Source organism: Scyliorhinus canicula, chromosome 7 (genome assembly GCF_902713615.1).
Source record: "Scyliorhinus canicula chromosome 7, sScyCan1.1, whole genome shotgun sequence".
NCBI classification, from domain to species: Eukaryota; Metazoa; Chordata; class Chondrichthyes; order Carcharhiniformes; family Scyliorhinidae; genus Scyliorhinus; species Scyliorhinus canicula.
In genome coordinates, this window is record NC_052152.1 from 147,068,471 (window position 1) to 147,093,568 (window position 25,098).

The 25,098-nt window shown below is 44.2% G+C and overlaps 1 protein-coding gene across 1 annotated transcript in view; it reads left to right on the forward strand.

Annotated features, from left to right (window-relative positions):
* The window catches only part of LOC119969441 (V-set and transmembrane domain-containing protein 2-like protein), a 97,280-nt gene extending 72,536 nt beyond the window's left edge, over nucleotides 1-24,744 (forward strand). The window contains exons 3-4 of the mRNA XM_038803076.1: nucleotides 5,357-5,407; nucleotides 20,591-24,744. Coding sequence (XP_038659004.1) covers nucleotides 5,357-5,407; nucleotides 20,591-20,965 — 426 coding nt within the window. The 3' untranslated portion in view covers nucleotides 20,966-24,744. The remainder of the gene's footprint in view (nucleotides 1-5,356; nucleotides 5,408-20,590) is intronic.
* Nucleotides 24,745-25,098: the final 354 nt, after the last annotated feature.

Here is a 25,098-nt window from a genome sequence, read left to right on the forward strand (position 1 = left end):
TCCGCTGTACTACTGTTCTTTGCCAGTGCTCCCCGTTGGTCACTGCGTTGATGATTCGCTGCTGCAGTATGGATGGGATATCTTGCCTGGGAGGACACAGACAGCTCAAGGCTCAGCGATCTTCGCAGTCAGTTGTGATCTCACCAGCATGTTCACTGACTGTAAAATCTGGGCCTCAAACTTAATGGTCCAATCTTTTAAAAAGTGAAAAGAAGTGATAGGCCATTGTGTGTCTGTGTAATGCAGCTATGTCTTCACATTACTATGAACAGCTACATTTTCCCAATCTCTGTGAGACACATTAGGAGGCGGGACCAGTAACAAAGTTAATAATAATAGCTTATTGTCACGAGTAGGCTTCAATGAAGTCACTGTGAAAAGCCCCAAGTTGCCACATTCCAGCACTTGTTCAGGAGGCTGGTGCAGGAATTGAACCCACGCTGCTGGCATTGTTCTGTATTACAAGCCAGTGATTTAGCCCACTGTGCTAAACAAGCCCTTGGAAATGATGATTGGAAATGAGAGTATCAGTTCGGCTAGGCAACGGCTATGGGTTCCTGTATCTTGACAGCATTGGCGGAGTTGGGGTGAATGCAAAAGAGGCTGCCAGCCCAAGTAGTCAATTAGGCCCATTATTGGCTCAATTTTGAGAGAGCGTTTCTGCCATGCTGGAGATTTTACCGATAACAGACAGGCCGCTGCACTGAGACAAGAACTCAGAATTGAACAAGAGGTGCCCTCTTAGTGCCTCCTCACATTCATTCCAACACATCAGTCTATGATAGTTCTGGCTACAAGCCATCCAGGTAAAGGCCTAAGAGCAGCGACCATAAGCAATCGCTACATTTTTACAGCAGTACCCACATCCTCAGATGGTGCTGCCATCCAGACATCGCAGTGGACCCTCTGATTGGACCTGCTTCTTCACTGGTCGGCCATTAATTAGATGTGCCTCCTGGAGGCGGCTTCTTAACTGTCCATCTCTGGGAAAATTGCAAATGACACCCCCACGTTTCGCAATCCAGAACAGAACTCCATGCCAGTATTGTAGCACAGGGCTAAATCGCTGGCTTTGAAAATAGGCCAAGGCAGGCCAGCAGCACGGTTCAATTCCTGTACCAGCCTCCCCGAACAGACGCTGGAATGTGGTGACTAGGGGCTTTTCACAGTAACTTCATTTGAAGCCTACTTGTGACAATAAGTGATTTTAATTTCAACTGGGAAAATGCAATTCAAAGCATCGCCCACTAGTGAAGATGCTGAAGTGTTTGCACAGCGTGAGATCAGTGTGGGGGATGTTGGGCCACACATTCCGGGTTTAACCTTGCTGACATCCTATTTATTTTCGTTACAGTTTGAGTTTTATCGACATTGGGGCAGCACGGTAGCATAGTAGTTAGCACTATGGCTTCACAGCACCAAGGTCCCAGGTTCGATTCCCGCTTGGGTCGCTGTCTGTGCAGAGTCTGCACGTTCTCCCCGTGTCTGCGTGGGTTTCCTCCAGATGCTCCGGTTTCCTCCCACAGTCCAAAGATGTGCAGGTTAGATGGATTGGCCATGCTAAATTGCCCTTAGGTTAGATGGGGTTGCTTGGTTACAGGGATAGGGTGGAGGTGTTGCCTTAAGTAGGGTACTCTTTCCAAGAGCCGGTGAAGACTCAATGGCCTCCTTCTGCACTGTAAATTCTATGATTCTGTGACATGACCCACTTCAGAAACACATTTCACCATCATTTTAAAAAGCTAATGGGCGAGATTCTCCGCAAATGCGGAGAATCGTAAAGGCTGCCAGGGGACAGGCCGTGACCCACAGCAGCCTTCATGCCCACTTCCGGGGCCGATTCTCCCCTCCGGGCGGGGCTAGGAGCGCGGCCCCATGCATCATGGTGGTGCGGCCTTGACGACGGTCATCAAGGCCGCACGTCAAGCGTCACGCCGGCTGAGGCGGCCGATGACGTCAGCCGCGCATGCGCAGGTTGGACAACGCCAACCCGCGCATGCGCAGTTGCCGTCTTTTCCCTCAAGCCGCCACGTCTTGCGGGGCGGCAGAGGGAAAAGAGTGCATCCGTTACGGATGCATGGCCCCCTTGGCACGGCCGTGGTACTGCCGTGCCAATCGGGCCCCCAGATGCCCCAAACAGGCATCTGGCGCCCATTTCACGACGGCAGCGAGCAGGTGTGTTTGCTGCCGTGTTGAAACGGGAGTGAAGGCCCGGCTGCTTGGCCCATCGGCCTCAGAGAGGCGTGGGTCGGCCGTGGGGGGAGAATAGCGGGAGGGCGTGAATAATATTGGGAGGCCCTCCCGCTATTCTCCCACCCGGTGTGGGGGGCGGAGAATCGCGCCCAATGGATTTGATGTAAAATTAAATTTTAAATTGTAAACTTTATTTTTTAAATGTTTAAACATTAGCTGAGAGCAGACTCTTTGATCACATTCAAACTGAACCTACATTTGCATGCAAGTGAAGGTTGGTACATATTCGCAGGGCTCCCTAATAATGCGACAAGAACGCCTCATCCTCAACAGGTTCTCAAATCCTTAGCATAACCTGCCAATTCATTAGATTACCCTTCTGAGCATTTAATCATTTCGCTTGTGAAGCAGAAGATTGACAAAAATGATGAAAGGATGCTGTACCACGTTTACAGTCACAGTAGATGCAATTTGTGACCTTTGAGTCATTCTGGTGCACGTTGCAGGGGTGGAAATCTGATTGAAAAGATCCAAACATGGAGTTGTGGCAAAAATGGTTATGGATTTGGGAGGTGACGAAACGTTTTAAGGACTTTAGAGAGGAAAGGGAGGTTAGGGATGGGGTGGAAACCTTTTGAGGACAGGGTGGCCGGGCATGGTTTTGTTTTGAGTGGGGTGATAATGGCAATTTGGAAAGCAGGAGCCAGAGTATCGGAAGAGAGGCAATTATATACAAAGTCAGCTGACATGGTGGGGGCTAGAGTTGGCCAGTTAGCAGTTCAGTGAGAATGGATCAAGGAAGGCAGAACTCAGAAGAGGCAGCCAGTTTCTTACAAAGAGAGCTTGCCAGAGTGTCTACCTGGAATAATCTGTGACAAAAGGGTGGTGTTGGGACTGAAAGGTAAAATATCTATTTTTAACATAAGTTTGGAGTACCCAATTCTTATTTTTTCCCAGTTAAGGGGAAATTTGATGTGGCCAATCTACCTATCCTGCATATTATTGGGTTGTGGGGTCAGACCCACGCAGACACGGGAGAATCTGTAAATTCCACATGGACAGTGACTTGGGGCTGGGATTGAACCCGGATCCTCGGCGCAGTGAGGCAGCAGTGTTAATGACCGTGCCACCATATTGCCCATGAAAGGTAAAATAGAAGGGTCGTGGATTCTGTGGATGGCATAGAATGTGACACAGGGGAATTTGAAAGTCCGGTGGTGTTAATTGGTTCATCTCTCTGTCATATTTTCTGTTCGGTAATTGATTATGAGAGCTTTGTGTGACAAACATGTGTGTCACAAATTCAAGGCTCACAATCTTCCATCCATCCATTTTGGAGTATTTGGATTGCTGTAAGCAGTTCTTTTCTTTAAATATTTTTCCAAATAAGGGGCAATTTATTGCGGCCAGTCCACCTACCCTGCACATCTTTGGGTTGTGTAGGTGAGATCCACGCAGACACGGGGCGAATGTGCAAACTCAAGAAGGACAGTGACCCATGGTCAGGATCAAATCCAGGTCCTCGGCACCTTGAGGCAGCAGTGCTAACCACTGTGCCACTGTGTCGTCCCTGCTGTAAGCAGCTCTAATCATCCCAACAGATACAGGGCAGCCAAGCCCAGAAGCACCTCGGTGTCAATGTAGTCATGAGTCACGAGGAAAAAAATTAATAAATATGAATGTTCCCCTTCAAGAAAAGATGCTGCAAAATATTTCTCATGGATATTAAGGCGTTAAAGAAAGGAGGGAAAAAAAGACTCGCAACGACATAGTGCCTTCCATTACCTCAGGATGTCCGAAGGTGCTTTACAACTAGTGGAGTACATTTTCAAATGTAGCCACTGATGTAATGTAAACACAAGAGTACTCCATTCCAATCCAACAGGGCAGCCGGGGAAGGGGACATAGCTTCAGAGTTGTGAAAGGAAGGTTTAGGACAGATACCAGGTTATCTTTACAAGGAAGAGCGCGGTGGGCCAGTTGTGCAATGGATAACGCGTCTGACTACGAATCGTTACGAAGAAGATGATCTGGAGTTGGCACTGGTTGCCAGAGGCAGGTGACTAAGGTCAGGACACGGGACTGATCCAGGAAGCAGTCTGATGTTGTAATGAGAAGAAAGTAGGCCTGGCTTTTGTGAAGGATGACACCAAACAGACCAAAGGGTATTGATCTGAGCTGAGCTAGTACAATCATTAACAGCCTATTTTCAGCAGGGATTATCACTGGGTAAAATATTCAGGAAGCTAGAAATTACATGCTGCCAGGTTTTACTATTTTATTTCATGCCTCAGCTCATTTTGACTTTACCTGCAACATGTTTTGCAAAACACTCCTGCACCTGCTCTTGCTGTGCCTGTGCTATAACACATCGAGCTCCCCCCCCCCCCCCCCCCCAAGACCATTTGCTCAGTGTAATTTCAAGGTCTTGTTTTTTTGCGCACTGTGTGTTGTTAAATCAAGGGTCTTCTCTATAATTAATGAATTGTTTGAACCATAGGATTTTCTTGAATGTGGGTCACATGCAGTAACAGCGCTGCTTTAAAATTTCCCCTGCACTTAAATAACAATGGAGAGAGCTATCTGGAGGGAGCGATCACTCGGGGAGAAATCTGCCACATTGTGAAAAGTTCAGTGACAGTGACAGTCCTTGGTGCATTTGGTCTTTGCCTTTATCTCTGACTTTGTAGACAAGGGTCAGCTCCCTTGAAGTCTGAGGTTATCATTACTATTACAGGCTTGGATTGCTATCGATACACAAGGAAGACCTCGAGGGTGCACGTCTTTGGGTTGCAATAACATTTAATAAACAGCTTGAGCTTTTCTTTCACACTTTTGCACATCATCACATTGTCCCAATATGTAACATGATGTAAACTGTCTATTCTCCTTTATTTAACATGCAGGATGTGACAATGAATAAAGCCATATGCATTGTTTTGGACAGATCATTAAATTACATGACTGGCTTCTTCCTAATAGAGAGGAACTTTACTGAACTGCTATGTTGTCTAATAAGAGTACCTGAGATTGCTTTTCACCTATTTGGATTGGGACTTTTTATTGAAAACATTGACTAGTCATAAAAGTGCTATTTTTGTTTTCTCTCTCCCTCTATTTCTGTCTCACTCTTGATATCATGTGTCTGCCTTTCTTTTAACAGATGAAAGCTTCTACTCATGATGAGTCTAGAAAGGATGCAACAAAAATAAGTGTGAGTTTCAGCAATTTTCCATCATCTGTGCATATCTCCTGTTGCGTCTAGTTATATTTCCATTAATACTCAAATTCTACAGGCGTTTGTTTGCATTATAAGAAGGTACAGTCCAGTGAAGAATTTTAGAAGCAATTTAATTTACAGTCATATGTAAACAATCAAATAAACATTGATAAACCTACCTAATGTCATGTTTAATCTTTGGTTTTCATTGGTTTTCAATCTCTGGTTTTCATTGAGGTCAGCTGTTGATGTCATAAGAGGTTTTATTGCATGGAAAGTGGCCCTTTGGCCCATTGTCCATGCCGGCCATCAAGTACTTATCTGATCCCATTTCCAGCTCTTGGCCCATAGCCTTGTATGCTAAGGCATTTCAAATGCCCATATAAATTCTTCTTAAATATTGCGAGGTTTACAAGTGAGCTAATGAGACAAGTGTTATAGCTTTTGAGTCCCATTTAAGAATCTAAGTCGGAAATACGATTCCAACTCGATTCATTCCAATGAGTTATTTGCCCTGGACGTTAGATGGTACAGTTTGTGGAGATATGAGTCCACATTCTAATGAGGAAAAAAGCTGACAAAACTTGCGAAGGTGCCTGCTCTTAATATCTCTGGCAGCTGCAGAGTTGATATACTCCTACAACTGAGAGAAGGCCCCGGGTGCTTCTCACTATTGTCTAAGATCACATCCCTTCAAAGGAAATGCAGGAAGAACACCTTCATCCTCCTCCAAGTGGGCGGCACAGTGGTTAGCACTATTGCGCCAGGGTCCCAGGTCGATAACTGGCTTGGGTCACTGTCTGTGTGGAATCTGTAAGTTCTCCCCGTGGGTTTCCTCCGGGTGCTCCGGTTTTCTCCCACAAATCCCAAAGACGTGCTTGTCAGGTGAGTTGGACATTCTGAATTTTCCCTCAGTGTACCCCAACAGGCGCCGGAATGTGACGGCTGGGTGACTTTCACAGTAACTTCATTGCAGTGTTAGTGTTACTTGTGACAATAAAGATTATTATTGTTATTAAAGTGACTGTTAGTATCAAGCACAGATCTACCAAACCAATGCCCATGATGGTGACTGCCAAGATCAACAAATTCAGTCAAATTTAAGTGTTACATCATAAGTGTCATAGAATGCAATTGAGTAGTTTTATTACAATTCAGGTCAATTGTCTAGGTGAAAAGTAGAACATGATCTCGCATTCTAACCTTGCCCAATCCTAAAGGTCAGAGATGAGCCTTGGACAGTACAGTCAGGAGCCACTGAATTTTTAAAAACTGACTATCTGACCAGCTGCACAGCAATCTACATAATTTGTGTGAAAACCCCAGATTGATTCCTGACCCGTGATGTGTAACTTACCCAAAAAATGAAAAGGGGGCATCTGACATGCAGGCCTGGATTTGTGCTACTGAGACGAACTGCTTGAGTCAGGAAATCTCCCTACTCACTGCACGCACCTCAGTAAAAAGCCTCCTGAATAATGCAATCCTTGCACTGGGGAGACGGATGCAGGATAGAATCAGGTCCGCTGATGAGCCTTCTGGTCAGCTGAGCACATAAGTGACGAGAGAAAAGACCCACCTTGATTCTCGGAAACTTCATCCCAGTTTTTTAATAAGGTTTTAGGCCTTCTGTTCCTCACCCCTTATCCATGCTTCAAGGCTCTTTATCCCCTTTATGCCAATTCACCCAGTATCCATCCTGGGCAGACCTTAGAAGCCACGTGGAGATGAAATTAAATTTATTCTCATACAGTTTTCACTATACAGAGTAGATAGTTTAAAATATTCATCAAAGCCTGTTCAATGCTTTTTCAAAAAAAATCTCAAGAGCTTAACCTTTTATAAATACAAACAAATTTATATTCATACTCCACATCAAAGACACCTAATCCTTTAATTAACCTCTTTAAACTATCAATCAAATTGTGAACTCGGAATTCCCTGCCAAGATAGTTCTAGATTTTGGTAATCAGCCAAGCATTCAGAAAGAAACCTTAGGGAAATGTCAATAAGCAGCTATTGAAACTGATTGAATGAAGTTTTTGTTAACCTCACTGACAGCTACAGCTGATTTTTAATTTTTTTTGAAAGGACCGATGATTTAAATAACTTTACATGACAATAGTTATTCAGTCACATCTCTGCCCTTCAAGAATATTTACATCTACTCCATAATTTTTTGATTCTCACACCGCAGCCTAGGGCCCTTCCAGCAGCCAAAAGGGAGTCTGTTTGAAATCAACACTGAATTTAGGTTTCAAGCCCCACCCTTTTTTTGGTAAACTTCTGGTCTGTGGGACTTCCCCATCTGCGTCCCGCTAGTTTGTAAGCTCTGCGGAGTCTCCATGACCCTATGAAAGTCCAGGCCTATTATCTGTTATTACAAGTTTATTTCATCATCTCCACACTGTGAATTGAATTTAATAATCCTCTGAGAGGTTTGCCAAACCCCGAGTGGAGTGGCGGTGGTTGGAATACAAGAAACAGTTTTGTATTTGTTATGGCGTAACTCTAACCGAAATCTTGAGAACAGAAAAATTCTAACAGTTGAAAACTTTAATCACTTTCTTTTCCTTCAGAAGCTACTTAGCTCCCCTACTGTCTCTAAACAGTGCTGCCCTACACATTGTTCACTTGCTCCTGGTTAAGAGGACGACAAAGTGTCCTCTGCATTGCCTTCTCTGTGGACCTCCCACTTTCTCCTTCCCTTTTGAGCTCCCCCCACCCCCTCCCCCCTTTGGCTTACCACCTCTTTATGGTCAAATACCGATCCGAGTCACGTGATCCCTTTCTCCCTCCCCAACCCCTGTGCACCAGGAGAATCGAACAAGGGATTAATCCCAGGTGAACGTCACAGCAGAAGACGGACAGCGGGACATTGCTCCGTCTGTAGTAGCTGCAGCTGGTGGTGTTCCTGTGGAGATATGAGTGCTGCAGACGGCAGCTGCTACCGGGAATGAAAATTTATTGGCATAATGTCATATCACTGTACATGAAAGAAATAAACTATGCATTGAGGCAAAAATCAGTTTTAATTACAGTTTGGGCAGTTATTACCTTTTTTCAAGATGATTTGATGCAAATAGTTTTCTTCGTGTTCAAAACCCCCTATTCCTTTAATCTTAGTGAATGTTAATTGAGTTCTTTATTGTAGCTAGTAGGTTGTGTCATGGGCTCCTGTCTCTCTGTGGGTGCAAACTGTTGTCGCCTGTTACGACAGACTCAAGTACCAGCTTCCCTGTTCCCGCTGTTCTGTTGCCAGGTGAAACTCAACACAGCGAAGCCTGTCTGACATTGCCTCAGATAATGGTGCTGCTGGGAGCTTAATCACGGGCTTACTCTCGCCACAGCATGACACTCCTCCCTGGTGTGAGGGATGACATGAACAGCAAGCCGTGAGGCACTCAGAATTCCCTCGTCCCCGCAGTGATCCATCTCACCTTGCAGTTAAATCCCACATTGCCTTTATCCTGATTCCCTTCCCTTGTTGCATGGAGAATTAACATTGGTTTCCATTTCAGTGAATGTCTAGGAATAATGCACCGCCACTAACCTACACACATCATTGTACTGCAACCTTTGGATACCAGAGCACTTTACTGCAGGAGGAGGCAATGGCGTAGTGGGATTGTCACTGGACTGGTAACCAGATATCCAGTGTAATGCTCTGGGGACCTGGGTTTGAATCTCACTACTACAGATGGTGAAATTTGAAATCAATAAAAATCAGGGGTGGGATTCTCCGTGCCGCCGTAACCTATTTTCTGGCGTGGTGCGCCACCGCCGGTAGCGAGATCTTCCGTCCCAGCAGCCGGCCAATGGGGTTTCCCATTGTGGCCACTCCCACATCGTTGGGCTATCTGCAGGTATGATTACACTACCGGTGAAACGGAGGATCCTGCTGACGGAGAATCCCGCCCCAGGGTTACAAGTCTAATGATGTCCTTTAGGGAAGGAAATCTGTCATCCTTTCCTGGTATGGCTGACATTGACTCCAGATCCCTAGCAACGTGGTTGATTCTTTAAAAATGCCCTCTTGAAATGGTCCAGCAAGCCACTCAGTTGAAGGGAAGTTAGGGATGGATCAGCCAGGAATTGCACGCAGGAATGACATTAGAGAACGTCTTCTGAAAAACGGGCTTTGAAATGCACCGCCCTCGGAAAGAGCACTCTATCTAGGCCCACTCCCACTCCAGGTATTGTACCCTGCGAAGAGCAGTGACCATGCTGTTAATAGACATCCTGGACTGCAAGCTGAAAGCACTGCTGGTCCAATTTAAATGTGGGAAAAAAGGGACTTGCACCTGTTGCTGGACCCTCCTCCCCTACTGGCTAAAGATCTGTTGGAGCTTGTGCTGCATACAATCTCTGGTTATCCAGCAGCCTTATCAATGGTCCTTTGAAATACCTGAATGTGGAGTTAGAATTACCAGACATGCTGATTCTGGCTCAACATTAATGGTATGTATACACACATATACACTAGCCTCTTTTACGCATCTTTTGTTGAGTGAACTGTCTCTTGAAGTATGGCGAATGTCCACAGGGAGCTGCCCACCTCCAGGTGAGACAAGAGGCCTCAATACTCTCTCGCTCCTCTGTTTAGATGCTGCAGTTCTTGATGCAGCTCACCTCATGCCCAGAAACTTGTGTGAACAATTTTCCAAGCACTTGAGTTAATTAGTCAGGGTGGTCCGCTCTCGTTCTTGGACAATGAATTAATAGACAACCTCCGAGGTTGCAGTTAACCCAGAACACTCTGGATGTACTGATTGATGCCTGTGATATCCACAAATGCACTCTGCTGCAGGATTTGTGGTAATCGGGGTCTGCAATTCTATCACATACAAAATAGATTTAACCAGTGAATGTGATTGGTGATATCTTAATGCCATCTAGTGGTCAATAAGTGCATTGCCTTCACATCAGAGATTATTCTCCAACCCCCACGCCAGGTGGGAGAATCGTGGGCATGCCGGGCGATTCAGGACACGCCGCCCTGGCACCCGCATGCGATTCTCCCACCCCCCCCCAAAAACGGCGTGTTGCGTTTTACGACAGGCCGCTCGGAGAATCCCCGCTCGCCGTTTCTAACGGTCGAGCTGCGATTCTCTGGCCTGGATGGGCCGAGCGGCCTGCCCAATCCGACCAGTTCACGCCGGCGCCAACCACACCTGGTCACTGCCGGCATGAACAGCGCGCAAACACCGCATGTGGGGGGGGGGGAGGGAGGATCGAGCACCAGAGGGGTGCTCAGGAGGGGTCTGGCCCGCGATCGGTGCCCACCGATCGTCGGGCCGGCGTCTCTAAAAGACGCACTCTTTTCCCTCTGCTGCCCCGCAAGATCAATCCTCCATGTCTTGCGGGGCACCCACGGGGAGGACGGCAACCGCGCATGCGCGGGTTGGAGCCGGTCAACCTGCACATGCGCGGGTGACGTCATTTAAGCTCCGCCGGCCGCGTGATTTATGCGGCGCCGCCTTGATGCGGGCGCCAAGGTCCGGCGCGCGTAATTGACGTGGCACCGCTCCTAGCCCCCTGGGGGTGGGAGAATAGGGGGCATGGAGAGGCCTCCGACAGCGGAGTGAAACACTCCGGTTTTCACTCCGGCGTCGGCACTTTGTCTCCCTTTGGGAGAATTGCGCCCCTGGTGAGTGCTGGGTTCGTAAGACGTCACGCAGGTTGCCAGGAAATAAATGTTTTGGAGGGGTCTGTTCTGGTTTCAAATCACAACATTCCTTGAATTCCACAAATTAAGAAGAAAGGGCACTGAAAATCATCTAAGCAAGTAGGGAACAAGTAAGGTGCATAATTTTAAAATTAATGCCAACTTCAAGAATTAAAACTTTCTTCTCTATATTTATTGAAAAAGCAAAATAAAAAAAAAGCTCAGTAATTAAATTTTCACAAGACCTATCTGAAGTCTTTATCATATTAATGAAATGGTCAGTACAATACACCACGGTGCATTTTCTTACCTAATTTATTATCAAGTGTGAAAGATGCGAGAAATCGAATAAATCAAAGATTGTAAATTCTTTTAAATCAATTGAAATGTGAAATATGAGGCGTGTGAATTCTAAATCATTCTCTAGCGCTGTTCACTGCGGAATTACCTTTATTATCACATTTTCACATCATGACACGTCCAGTTCGTAGATGTCCATGAACATATACTGTGATGTTGCATCATAATTCCGGAACACACAGGCTGTATATTAAATATTCAGATCAAGGTTCACTCCCATTGTAAAGCTTCATCTCACTGATGTATTATGCAGAGAATGGGCAACAGGAGTTAACCACAGAGCACATTTAATGTAACAACATTTATGCAATGCCTCTAACAGAGGAAAATGACCCGAGGCACTTAACAGGGGTGTTATCGGACAGAATTTGATGCTGAGCCCAATAAGGAGTAACTAAAACAGCTCTGATCCGTATCATGAAGAGAGGGAGAGAGTTAAGGGAGAGAGTTTCTGAGATTAGGGCCCAGGAGGAAGACAGGGTCATGAATAACAAAGCAAGGAAATCAGGTATGCAAAGCAGGACAGATCGGATGAATGCAGAGTTCTTGGGAGGTTGCAGGACTGCTGGAGTGTAGAGATAGGGAGAGAAGAGGTCATGGAGGGATTTATAATGAAGGATGCAAATTTTTAAATCAAGGTGTTAATGGCTGGATGTTGATGCTGGTCAAGTTGGAGGGAGATCAGGATTGTGTCAGTATTGTAAACCCTAGTGAAAATAAATCCCTTCAGCTTTACATCATTCTGAATATTTTCTGGCAACAAGCTGGCACTCTGGCACAAATCCAACCGATCGGGGCCTGTGGTTGCCTGCCACATCCTGACGTGAGGGGTTTGTGGAATACACAAGCCTCCCAGTGTTTGGGCATATCCAAGGGCATACAAATGAAAAGGAATGTGCTGTCTGACACACTGACAGAACCTGTGCCCTCGCAAGGTCGGGCAGTGGGTATATGAGTATGTTGCTGGAGCAAAAGCCAGGTAGAGGAGAGATTTCATTTTTTTTGTGGAGAGATCAACTTAACTGCCTGTCTTCATGAATTTAAAATGGCAGGGAGACAAAGCATCGGCCCTATATTCAGCTGGCCCCGGAGTTATCCACCCTCATTATGTGAATTAACACACTTGCTGAAACAGGCAATGGAAACAAAGAACAGTGCAGCTTAGGAACAGGCCCTTCAGTCCTCCAAACCTGCACCAATCATGATGCCTGTCTAAACTAAAACCTTCTGGGCTTCGTATCCCTCTATTTCCATCCTATTCATGTATTCATCAGGATGCCTCTTAAACACTGCTCTGTATCTACTTCCACCACTTCTCCCGTCAGTGAGTTCCAGGCACTCACCACCCTCTGTGTAAAAGAACTTTCCTCACAAATCTCTAGATTTTCTGTTTTTTTCACCCTGGGAAAAGGCATCTGACTATCCACTTTGTCCATGCCCCTCATAATATTGTAAACCTCGATCAGGTCACCCCTCAACCTCTGTCATTCCAGTGAAAACAATCTGTGTTTATCCAACCTCTCTTCATACTGGGCAGCAGGGTAGCATAGTGGGTATCACTGTGACTTCACAGCACCAGGGTCCCAGGTTCTTTTCCTGGCTTGGGTCACTGTGCGGAGTCTGCACATTCTCCCCGTGTCTACGTGAGTTTCCTCCAGGTGCTCCGGTTTCCTCCCACAAGTCGCGAAAGACGTGCTGTTAGGTAAGTTGAACATTTTTAATTCTCCCCTTGTACCCGAACAGGTGCCAGAATGTGGCGACTAGGGACTTTTCACAGTAACTTCATTGCAGTGTTAATGTAAGCCTACTTGTGACAATAAAGATTATTATTATAACCAATACCCTCCAGATCGGGAATCATTCTGGTAAACCTCTTCTGTACCCGCTCCAAAGCATCCACATCCTTCTGGTAGTGTGGCAAGCAGAATTGCACACAATATTTCAAATGTGGCCTAAACAAGGTTCTGTAAAGCTGCAGCCAATTTTTATATTCAGTGCCCCAATCGATGAAGGCAAGCATGCTGCACACCTTCTTATCCACCTTTGCCACTTTCAGTGACCTGTGGACCTGTACGCCCAGATCTCCCTGCCTCTCAGTACTCCTAAGGGTTCTGCCATTTACTGTATAATGCCCACCTGTATTAGACCTTCCAAAATGCATTACCTCACATTTATCCGGATTAAACACCACCTGCCATTTCTCTGTCCAAATCTCCACCCAATCTATATCCTGCTGTATCCTCTGACAATCCTCTTCACTGTCCGCAACCCCACAAATCTTTGTGTCATCCGCAAACTTATTAATCAGACCAGCTGCATTTTCCTCCAAATCATTTATATATACACTACGAACAACAAAGGTCCCAGCACTGATCCCTGCGGCACACCACTAGTAAAGCCCTCCATTCCACACCACTAGTAAAGCCCTCCATTCCACACCACTAGTAAAGCCCTCCATTCCACACCACTAGTAAAGCCCTCCATTCCACACCACTAGTAAAGCCCTCCATTCCACACCACTAGTAAAGCCCTCCATTCCACACCACTAGTAAAGCCCTCCATTCCACACCACTAGTAAAGCCCTCCATTCCACACCACTAGTAAAGCCCTCCATTCCACACCACTAGTAAAGCCCTCCATTCAGAAAAGCACCGTCCCACCACTACTGTCTTTTCTGACCGAGCTAGTTCTGTATCCACCTTGCCACCTTGCATCTGATTCCTCTGACTTTACCTTTTGTACCAGTCTGCCATGAAGGACCTAATGAAAAGCTTTATTGAAGTCCATGTGGACAACATTCACTGCCCTTCCATCATCTCTGTCATTTCCTCAAAAAACTCAATCAAGTTAGTGAGACACAACCTCCCCTATAGTTTTATAACCTTGCTGTTTATGGCTAATAAGTCCATTTTCTTTTCCTAAATGTGAGTAAATCTTGTCCCTAAGAATCTTTTCCATTAAATTCCCTACCACTGACCTGTAATTTCCTAGCTTATCCCTTCTACCTTTCTTAAACGAAGGAACAACATTGGCTATTCTCCAGTCCTCTGGGACTTCACCTGTAACCGATTAGGATGCAAAGATTTCTGTCATGGCCCCAGCAAGTTCCTCTCTTGCTGTCCTCTGTATTTTTGGGGTAGATTCCATCAGGCCCTGGGAACTTAGCCACCTTAAAGCTTTTTTTAAAAATCCAAGGGGCAAATCTTTAGTTCTTCTCTTTCAAGTGTAATTAAACTGAACTCCATGATATTCATCTACTCCTGTTTAACCTCACCTCTGCAGAAAGCATTTTGCCCACACAGAGCCCCATTTACTTCTTTTTTTAATTTTCCAATTAAGGGGCAATTTAGCAATCCACCTAACCTTACACACCTTTGGGTTGTTTGGGGGGGGGGGGGGGGGGGGGGTGAGACCGACAAAGACACTGGGAGAATGTGAAAATTCCACAAGGACAGTGACCCAGGGTCGGAATTGAATGCGGGTCCTCGGCGCAGTGAGGCAGCAGTGCTAACCACTGTGCCACCGTGCCAGCCCACCTTAATGCTTTTTAAGATGCCAACACCGTTTTGATATCTACATGACCCAGAATATCTTCACACCCTTCATCGCCCATCAACTCCTCTTTGGTGAATACTGATGCAAAGTACTCATTTAGTACCTCACCCATTTCCTCTGGCTCTGCATGTAGATACCCTTCTCTGCCCTTGAGTGGGCTAGTCCTTTCCCTGCCCACCCTCTTGCTCTTTATATACGTATAAAATGCCTTGGGATTCTCCTTAATCCTGTTTGCCAAGGACATTTCATTACCCCTTTTAGCACTCCTAATTCCATGCTTAAGTTCCTTCCTACTTCCTTTATATTCTTCAAGGGCTTTAACTGTTCTCAGCCTTTTAGACCTTGCGAATGATATCCCTCATTATTCAAGATTCCATAAACTTGTCATACTTATCCCTCATCTTCGCAGGAACATGCCGGTCCTGAATTCTAATCAACTGACATTTGAAAGACTCGCACATCAGGTATTGATTTACCCTCAAACAGCCGCCCCCCAATATAAATTCTTCTGTTCCTGCCTAATATTGCTGTAATTAGCCTTACCCCAATTTAGCATCTTCACCCGAGGACGACTCTTATCCTTATCCACAAGTACCTTAAAACTTACAGAATTATGTTGACCATTCCCGAAATGCTCCGCTACTGAAACTTCGATCACCTGGCTGGGCTCATTCCCAATACCAGTACGGGGCTTTCACTAGTTGGACTATTTACATATTGTTTCAAGAAACCCTCCTGGTTGCTCCTTACAAATTTTGCCCCATCCAAGCCTCTAGCACTAAGTGCGTCGGCGTCAATACAGGGGAAGTTAAAATCACCCACCATAACAACCCTGTTGTTTTTACATCTTTCCAAAATCTGTCTACATATCTGCTCCTGTATCTCCAGCTGGCTGCGAGGATGCCTGTAGTAAACCCCCCAACATTGTGATTGCACCCTTCCTATTCCTGACCTCTACCCGTATTGTCTCGTTACATGAGCCCTCTGAGATGTCCTTCCTGTGATATTCTCCTAAATCAGTAATGCAACTCCCCCACCACTTTTACATCCCCTTCTATCCCACCTGAAGCATCTAAATTCTGGAACTTTTAGCTGTCAATCCTGTCCCTCCCTCAACCAAGTCTCTGTAATAACAGCAATACATAGTTCCAAGAACTAATCCAAGCTCTAAATTCATCTGCCTTATCTGTTGAAAAAAATGCATTTCAGACCGCTGTGTTCAGCAATTTCTCCCTGCCTGTTTTTCGTCTTATTCTTACTGACCTTAGTCGCTAGCTCTCCCTCAGTTACTTCACCTGCTGACCTACTGTTCTGGTTCCCACCCCCTGTCAAATTTATTTAAACTCACCAGAGTGACGCTAGCAAACTTCCCAGCCAGGATATTGGTGCCCTCCAGATTAAGTGCAACCTGCACTTCTTCTGTAGGCCCCACCTGTCCCGGAACAAATCCCAAAGATCTAGATATCTGAAACCCTCCCTCCCACACCAGCTCTTTAGCCACGTATTTAGCTGCGCTACCTTCCTATTCCTAGCCTCACTGGCACGCAGCACAGGGCGTATTCCTTAGATTACAACCCTAGAGGTCCTGTTTTTTAACTTAGCACCTAACTTCCTGAACTCCTCCCTCAGGACCTCGTCAGCCTTCTCCCTATATTGTTAGTACTAATGTGTACCACAACCTCTGGCTTTTTACCCTCCCCGCTCAAGGCTCCTGCTAAGAGTCGTCATATTAATGTGTGATAGCGGATGTGACCTCACAGCTCCCATCCAACTGAAAATGCATCAGAGCTCCACTAAAGTGGATAATCCCAGCCAAGAATATATTGTGTGTTAAACACAGTTTTTCATAGCATTACATAAAATTTACAACATACTGTAATTTATACTGGCGTTTATGTTCCACACAAGCCTCCTTTCGCCTGACTTCATCTACACTATCAATATATCCTTCTACTCCTTTCTCTCTCATGTGTCTGTTCTCGACCTCAACTACTCCTTGTTGTAGCAGTTCCACATTTGAACAGTTCTCTGGGAGGAGATATTTCTCTGGAGCTCACCTTTAAGTTTTGGACTCCTTCACAGGAGGAAACCCTTTCTCTCAGTCTATCTTATGAAACTGCTTCATCATTTTAGAGGCTTCCATTAGGTTACCTCTCAACCTTTCTTTTTAGGGCTGCACGGTGGCACAGTGGTTAGCACTGCTTGCCTCACGGCGCCAAGATCCCAGGTTCGATCCCGGCTCTGGGTCACTGTCCGTGTGGGGTTTGCACATTCTCCTCGACTTTGCGTGGGTTTCTCCCCCACAACCCAAAGATGTGCAGGTTAGGTGAATTGGCCATGCTAAATTGCCCTTAATTGGAAAAAATGAATTGGGTACTCCAAATTTATTTTGAAAAAACCTTCCTTTTTCAAAAGGACAGAGCCTCAATTTGTTTAATCTTTCTTGCTGGTTCTAACTCTCTGTTCTCCGAAAATCCATATAAATCATTCTTGCACTTTCTCCAATGCCTCTACATTCTTTTTGTATTATGGGAACCAGAACTATGAAGATCAGGACAATCGGGAATGTCCTTGAGGCCCAATATGTGTACAAAATGGATAAATGCAGTTGCCATTCAACGTCTGCAAATCCCAGGCAAATGATTTCCCTCTGATATAAAAAAACACATAATACAAAAAGCTCAATATTTAAAACCCATACTAAATATTCTTAACTACGCTCCCTAAGTTTATTCATGAAAATGTCAGCAGTGGTTACGGATGCTTAATGTATGTGGCTTAGCTTACAAAGGTTTTTATCCACTCTAAATTTAGTAGAAAGCTCAACCACTGTTTTGACAGACACTGACAGACCTGCTTGCTTGTCGTTCTCATTCTATGTTAATACCTCCTGATAAATGGAGATGTCTTACAAGAAGGGCTATGCTTTACTGAAAATTTTACAACCCTTCATGTTGGGAAGCTGACCAGGGACTGAATTTCAGGCTAATAAGATGAGTTTAATCGATTCTTTTTTTCTAATATTAAATATTAAATTTAACAAAAGCAAGATGAAATGATGTACGGCTGAATTAGAGATGGTGCCCGATTTCCCGCCTCCCCAACTAAAATGTGGGGGGGGGGGGGGGTTGGTTGCCTATCTTGGGGAGTCCACCATGCAGGACATCGGCTGCCTTGCACCCATTTAATGGCCAATTGGCAATTAATACAGTAGAGGGTGGGGCCCTTCCGGATCAGGAAGTCCCGAGCCAGAAAGTTGAAAGCCAGTCAAAGTCCAGGGGGCCCGTGAGGGGAGACCTACCCCCGCCCCACCCTACCATCAGAACACACAGGCAAACCTGCTGGTGGTTGTTTGACATGAGCCTGTCCTACCACTGGGATGCAGTGGGATCGAGGCCTTTGTGGTCATTATTTGCCCACTTATGACTCTTCATTGGTCGACTGGCAGGTGGGCGGCTCGACACCATCCCTGGGTGCAGGGACAGTCAGGCAGGCATGCTGCTCTCTGGATTTAATGTGCCTCCACGGCCTTGAAACCCGCTGGTGGGGAAGCGTATAATCCTAAAACAACTACCCCTGAATTTTTGTTAACTTTACACTAGCTTTATCAGTTATTAAACCAATCATTTATTTCATGTCAATAGAATATCTTTGGACAGTGGCACTGCAGCAAAAATCTTTATCTTTCATTGCATTTTAATCCTCCTGCACACTAAATGTGTTGTGGGTTAGGTTGGCAGATAATTAAAAAAAACAACATGAAACTAGCTATCTCACTATCAACAGGCAAGTTTCCGCAAATCCCTGATCGCTTCACAGCATCTACCACCTTAAGAACGTAGATTTAATATCTCTCCAAGCCGCAGCTGAACGCAGTGAATTAATTTTACTGGCGATAGACAATGCATTTAAATTGATTTAGCTGAGAAGCTAATGAGTTTAGGGTAAGTTCACATTGATTTGTTTACTCGGCTCATATTTTTTTATTACCTCTGAACTGCGGTGCCTGCTTAAGGTCAGAGCTTTATCACAACTGTGTAGATACAGGGAACATTTTTAAAAGGTTCTAGCTTATAAACATCAAAGCACAAATCAGATGTTGGAAGGCTCCCTCCAGTGACCTTGGCAGAAGCTAAAACATTGTCAAGTATGATTAAGGCACTTGAATTCAATGATCAGATTCTCCTTGCAGAAAATCATTTTTAAAATCTGCACTTCGTTGGTGATTTTATTCAGAATCAGTGAGAACACAAGCTACAGAGAGACAATAATTAGTTTGTGTTAGGGTATGTACGTGAAGGAAGGCAGCAGGGAAATACAACAAAATAAATGACATTTTAAATGATGAGGCTAAGTAGATCATCAATTTGTTTTGGAGGGTACACAGTGAATCTGGTAAATGGGGCTTGGGCAGCACTGGGGCGCAATGGTTAGCACTGCTGCCCCATGGTACCGAGGACCCTGATTCGATCCCGGCCCCGGATCTCTCTCCTTGTAGAGTTTACACATTCTCCCTGTGTCTGCATCGGTCTCACCCCCACAACCCAAAGATGTGCAGGGTAGGTGAATTGGCCATGCTCATTTCTGAAAGTGCTTTACATTGAACTAAGCACTTTTCAAATGCAGTCACTGTGTAACATGGCGGCAACCAGATAAACCTTTCAGTGATGTTAGGTGAATGACAACTATCATTCTGGGGACAACTGCCCTCCTTTTCTTTGAAATAGCGTCTTGGGATCTGCTACATCTTGCCTTGGAGGGTAAGATCAGTCTTAGTTTAATGCCTTATCTGAATGCCTTGGCTGAAAGCTGGCACTTCCAGCAGTGCAGCACTTCCTCAGTGCAGTGAATGGTCAGCCAGGATTTTTCATCAGGTCTCTGGAGTACAAAATTAACATAGTTTCACAAAGGAGACCAAGTGGGTCAGGCAGACCTTGTAATGGGTTATATAGTGCAATGTTTGTGGGAGGAATGGACATGGTGGTGCAAATATAATGTCCTCGCTCCATGCTTTCTCGATGTAGAAGAGTGCATGATACACTTTCATGATGCATTGTTGTCAACTTATCAATGCTTTTATCTTAGTGATCTTGTTTATATAGTTTGCTTATGATCAAAGATCAAAATTAAGCCATGTGAATACTTGCATATATATCCTCAACATACTTGCATGAAATCATTTCAAGTTAAACGGGAGCATCATCACATTTAAAATAAATGAGTTATAAATGTAAGCTGTTTGCACAGTCAGAGAATTGAGCACCTCCCCACGTAACTGTCGTTCCCATAACTGAACGAAACTGAACAGAGTTGAAAGAGAATCATTTGGAATACTGCTTTCATTGGAACGTTTCTTCGTGGAAATCCTCAATGAGCCAATCCATTTGTCATCAAAACTAAAATCATAAGTGCTAATGTGAATTTATTTGAACCAAATTAAATCACTTTCAAGTTGTATACTGTTGTGCTTAAGAAATGTAACCATAGCAAGTATTTACCCTGTTACTATTAAATGAAAATCAGTTTATTTCTTATTCGTTTCTTTTTTCTAAGCCCTTCATCAAACCGTGCTTTGTCTTTTTTAATCCATCTAGGCTGTGAAGGTGGTTGGAAGCAATATCTCGCACAAACTGCGGTTGTCCACCATAAAAACTTCAGATGAAGGCACTTATGAATGCAGAGTGACTGATTACAGTGAGGGCAAACCCAGGCATCACAAAGCGAAAGCTTACCTGAGGGTCAAGCCCGAGCAGGGTCATGAGGTGCTGCTACATGGAGCCGCTGCACACATGCAGGAAACCAAGGTGCCGCCATCAAGTGATATGGAGACTCACACAAACCACATTGCTAAATCCTCATCTTTTTCCAACAGCCCTCAAACTGTCCAAATCATGAATGAACAAGTCCTGGATACTGGCTGTGAACAGAATGATCTGTCTCTCGATGCTGATCGTATTCACTGTGTTTAATCGGATGAGCTGTTGTGGGGAGTCAAGTCTTTGTAAATTGTCAAGAAGGAGTGCATGACCAGCTTCTTTGTGGGAATATTTTGAGAAAATAAAATCTCCCAAATTATAATTTAAAGGGGGGAAACCAGGCTTTTGAACTATTTTCTTTATTTGATATATGTTTATTGGAAGTAAAATGTTGATTTCATTACATCCACCTGGTTGTTGGTGTGTGTTCAGTGTCCTGTTAAAACATCTCTGCTTAACTAATAACACAGCAGAAACAAGCTCAGATCAACTTTTTACTGTACGTTTATCAGAAAAATACAATGCAGCCTTACATTGTGTAGAAAACTTATATAGATGTCTTTAGTCTTTATTTTTAATGTGCAGTACAACAATTATCCATCTCTTCAACATTAATGAAGAGTCTTTCATCCTCTCCATTCATTTAATAACTGAAACTTCATCTTCACCTGAGATTCCAAAACCTAATCCAGTTTCTAATGATTTAAAAGCTCTTACAATAACTGAGACTCCATATTAACTGATAAACTTCAACCTTACCTTGGCCGAACATTTACGGGGAGATGAGTGGTGTTGTCAATGGACTAGTAACCCAGAGACCCATAATAATGCTCCGGGGACCTGGGTTAAATCCGATCACGGCAGCTGGTGAGATTTGAATTCAACAAAAATCTGGAATTAAAAGTCTAATGATGGAAGAAAATCTGCTGTCTTTACCTGGTCAGGCTGACATGTGACTCCAAATCCTCAACAATGTGGTTAACTCTTAAAGGCACTCCAAAGCTAGCAAACTGCCAGTTTAAGGGCAATTAGCGATGGGCAAAAACTGCTGGCCCAGCCAGTAATGCCCACATCGAATGAATGCTTTAAAAAAAATTCTAATCCCACCATGAACAACCCCTAACATCTCGTGACCATATAAATTTAAGCTCAACTCAACATTTGTGTTGGCATCTCCTATTTTATGGTGGCACGGTGGCACAGGAGTTTCAACTAAGAGTTTCAACTCTATCTCTTCTTCATACCTACCTATCAACTTTAATAATCTCAAACATATTTCAAGTAACTACCCTTTCTAATCTCACCCATGGACCCCAACATCATTTCCCTTAGCACCCTCAACCTGTTCCCACCTAACCATTCCTATCCCAGTTTTGTCTAATACTACTACTAAATTCTATTTAATAATCTAAATGTCCATTGCTCCATGCCATCTCTATCACATTTTACAGTTGTGTAACCACATACCATGAAATGTGTCAATCTCCTTTTTCCCAAACAAATCCATTCCTATTCCCATCAAGCAACTTTAACCCATTTCAACTTTTACTCCCAACACCTTTGCCCAAATCACAACAGGGCAGCATGGTGGCACAGTGGTTAGCACTGTTGCTTCACAGCACCAGGGATCCGGGTTCAATGCCGACCTTGGGTGACTGTGGAGTTTCCACCTTCTCTGCCATGTCTGCGTGGGTTTGCTCCAGGTGCTCCAGTTTCCTCCCACAGAACAAAGACGTGAAAGTCAGGTGGATTGGCTGTGCTAAATTGCCCCTTGGTGTCCAAAAGGTAGGTGGGTTACGAGGATTGGGCAGTGGAGTGGGTCTAGGTTGGATGCTCTTTCAGAGGGTCGGCGCAGATTTGATGGGCCAAATGGCCTCCTACTGCACTGTTTGGGTTCTATGAAATAATTGAAAAGCAATACTCAACCTTCCCTAATCCAACATCATTCAATATATTTTACCTAATTAAAAATACATCCCTCATTTCAACCTCATCCAGAAATTACTACTAAAATGTTGGAATCTCATCTAAAAAGCTATACTGCAGGAGACAATATAGGTTGACCCCCCCAGCCGTCTGTACTAACCAATATCCTGAATTATGAAGGCCTATTCATAAATTCAGTGCTCGGAAATATTAGTACACAATTAACATACCACTTTAGCATGAAAAACTGTGAATAGCATTGAATAGACTAATATAAAAATATTTGGACGTCTGGATTTGCTCCTTAACTGCTCCCTAAATTCAACTAAAATGCAAACTATTTTGATAGATTTTACAGGAAAAAGTTTAAGCAGAACACCGCTCCTTTTTATCTTTTGTTTACTAATAACTGGGACCAGTCAGCATCTGAAATGTGTATGTGTCATACATTGTTAGTGTCCCCACAGTGTCTATGTAAATTCTACGAGAGGAAATGAAAAGCCACTTGATTTTCCTCTCTTTGATTAACTAATCATCTTGATAAAATGCACATGTCTAACAATGTTTAGGGGCCACACCTTCCAGGAAACCTAGACCATCTGATTAGATGGTGTCCCCGAATACTGCATGGGTTTACCACATCTCATTGCTCTGAGTCAAATCGGACACATCTGGTACCGTGCAATAGAATGCTTGGCTGTAAATAGAGCTTCCATTTGTGATTTTCCCTGTCATTTTTGTTTCAATTAATTGTGCTACTTTGGGGTGACATGGCTAGCACTGCTGCCTCACAGAACCGAGGAACCGAGTTCAATCTCGGCCACAGGTCACTACCCATGTGGAGTTTGCACATTCTCCCCCTGTCTGCGTGGATCTCACCCCCACAACGCAAAGATGTGTGGGTAGGTGGATTTGTCTCGCTAAATTATCCATTTAATTGGAAAAAAAATTAAAGGAAAATGTTTTTAAATTGTGCAAATTTGAAAAACTCATGTAAAAAAATTAAAGTAACATTGTTTATCTGCAAGTTATTTTTAAAAGGCAGCACAGTGGCGCAGTGGGTTAGCCCTGTGCCTCACGGTGCTGAGGTCCCAGGTTTGATCCCGGCTCTGGGCCACTGTCCGTGTGGAGTTTGCACATTCTCCCCGTGTTTGCATGGGTTTCGCCCCCACAACCCAAAGATGTGCAGGGTAGGTGGATTGGCCATGCTAAATTGCCCCTTAATTGGAAAAAAATTAATTGGGTACTCTAAATTTTAATTTTAAAAAAAAGTTATTTTTAAAACCGTAAATGAACAGGTGTCGCTGAATCAATTAAAAAGAACATAACTTCACTGAAAATGGCATAATGCATTTTAGACTGTCCCAATTATTTGGATCCCATTTTCTCTGACAGGGCCAAACAAGAACTTGCTTTGGCCTTTAGCCAGCAAAAAAATTATATCTATTATGCCTGCAGACATGCAGTGCCGTTGCCATATCTGAATGTAATCACACATGTGTTGACAAATCTGCATCAGTGCCCATTACCCTGTCAGAAATATCGACTGAGCAAGACGGCAAATAGCTTCCAGCCTTGTGCGTTACCAATAAATTGTCATGTAAAGTACTGACATACTACAAATGGTATCCCTTTGCTCTTTGAAACTCATTGAATGAGCAATGAAGTGGGCTGATGCTCTGTCTGGGCTCTGCAGCCCATTGAATGGATCATTTGGAATTGTCTGTCCAAGCTGTGAACAGCTGTCAGTCTATACAGCTGAAATAAAAGCAGGAATTGCTGGAAACACTCAGCAGGTTTGGCAGCACCTGCGGTCTTTTTGCTTCTGTACAGCTGAAAACTGTTAATGCGAGAGAAAGAAAAGAGAATCCAGTAAGGAGTGGATCATTGCACACAAAATCATACTTTTTGTGTTTCTTTAATGATAACGTAGCTACGGAAACATAACTGAGCTGCAGCGGCTGCAGATTTTAGTTACTGGATTTTATTTTGTCCGTTTGTAGCAGGGTCTCTTTCTGTAAATTGATTTTGCTGAATGTGATTTAATAAACACACAAGATAATGGATTTAATATTGTCAGGTTTGTTCACTTGTTTATACTTTTCTAATGATACAAACGTGTTGCAACTTTCAACGGCCAACAGAATTCCAGCATGATGTGCTGAGAACCAGCTATCAATTTAGGAGCTACATGCCTCAGTGGGTTCAGGTGAATTGGACATTCTGAATTGTCTCTTTGTTCCTGACCAGGCATCGGAGTGTGGCAACTAGGGGATTTTCACAGTAACTTCATTCGCAGTGTTAATGTACTGCAAAGCCTACTTGTGACAATAAAGATTATTATTATTAACGTGGCTGTTTGGACCTTTTCCACTTGAAGCAGTAAGGGATTGTTGGAACCAACAATTCTACGGACACGT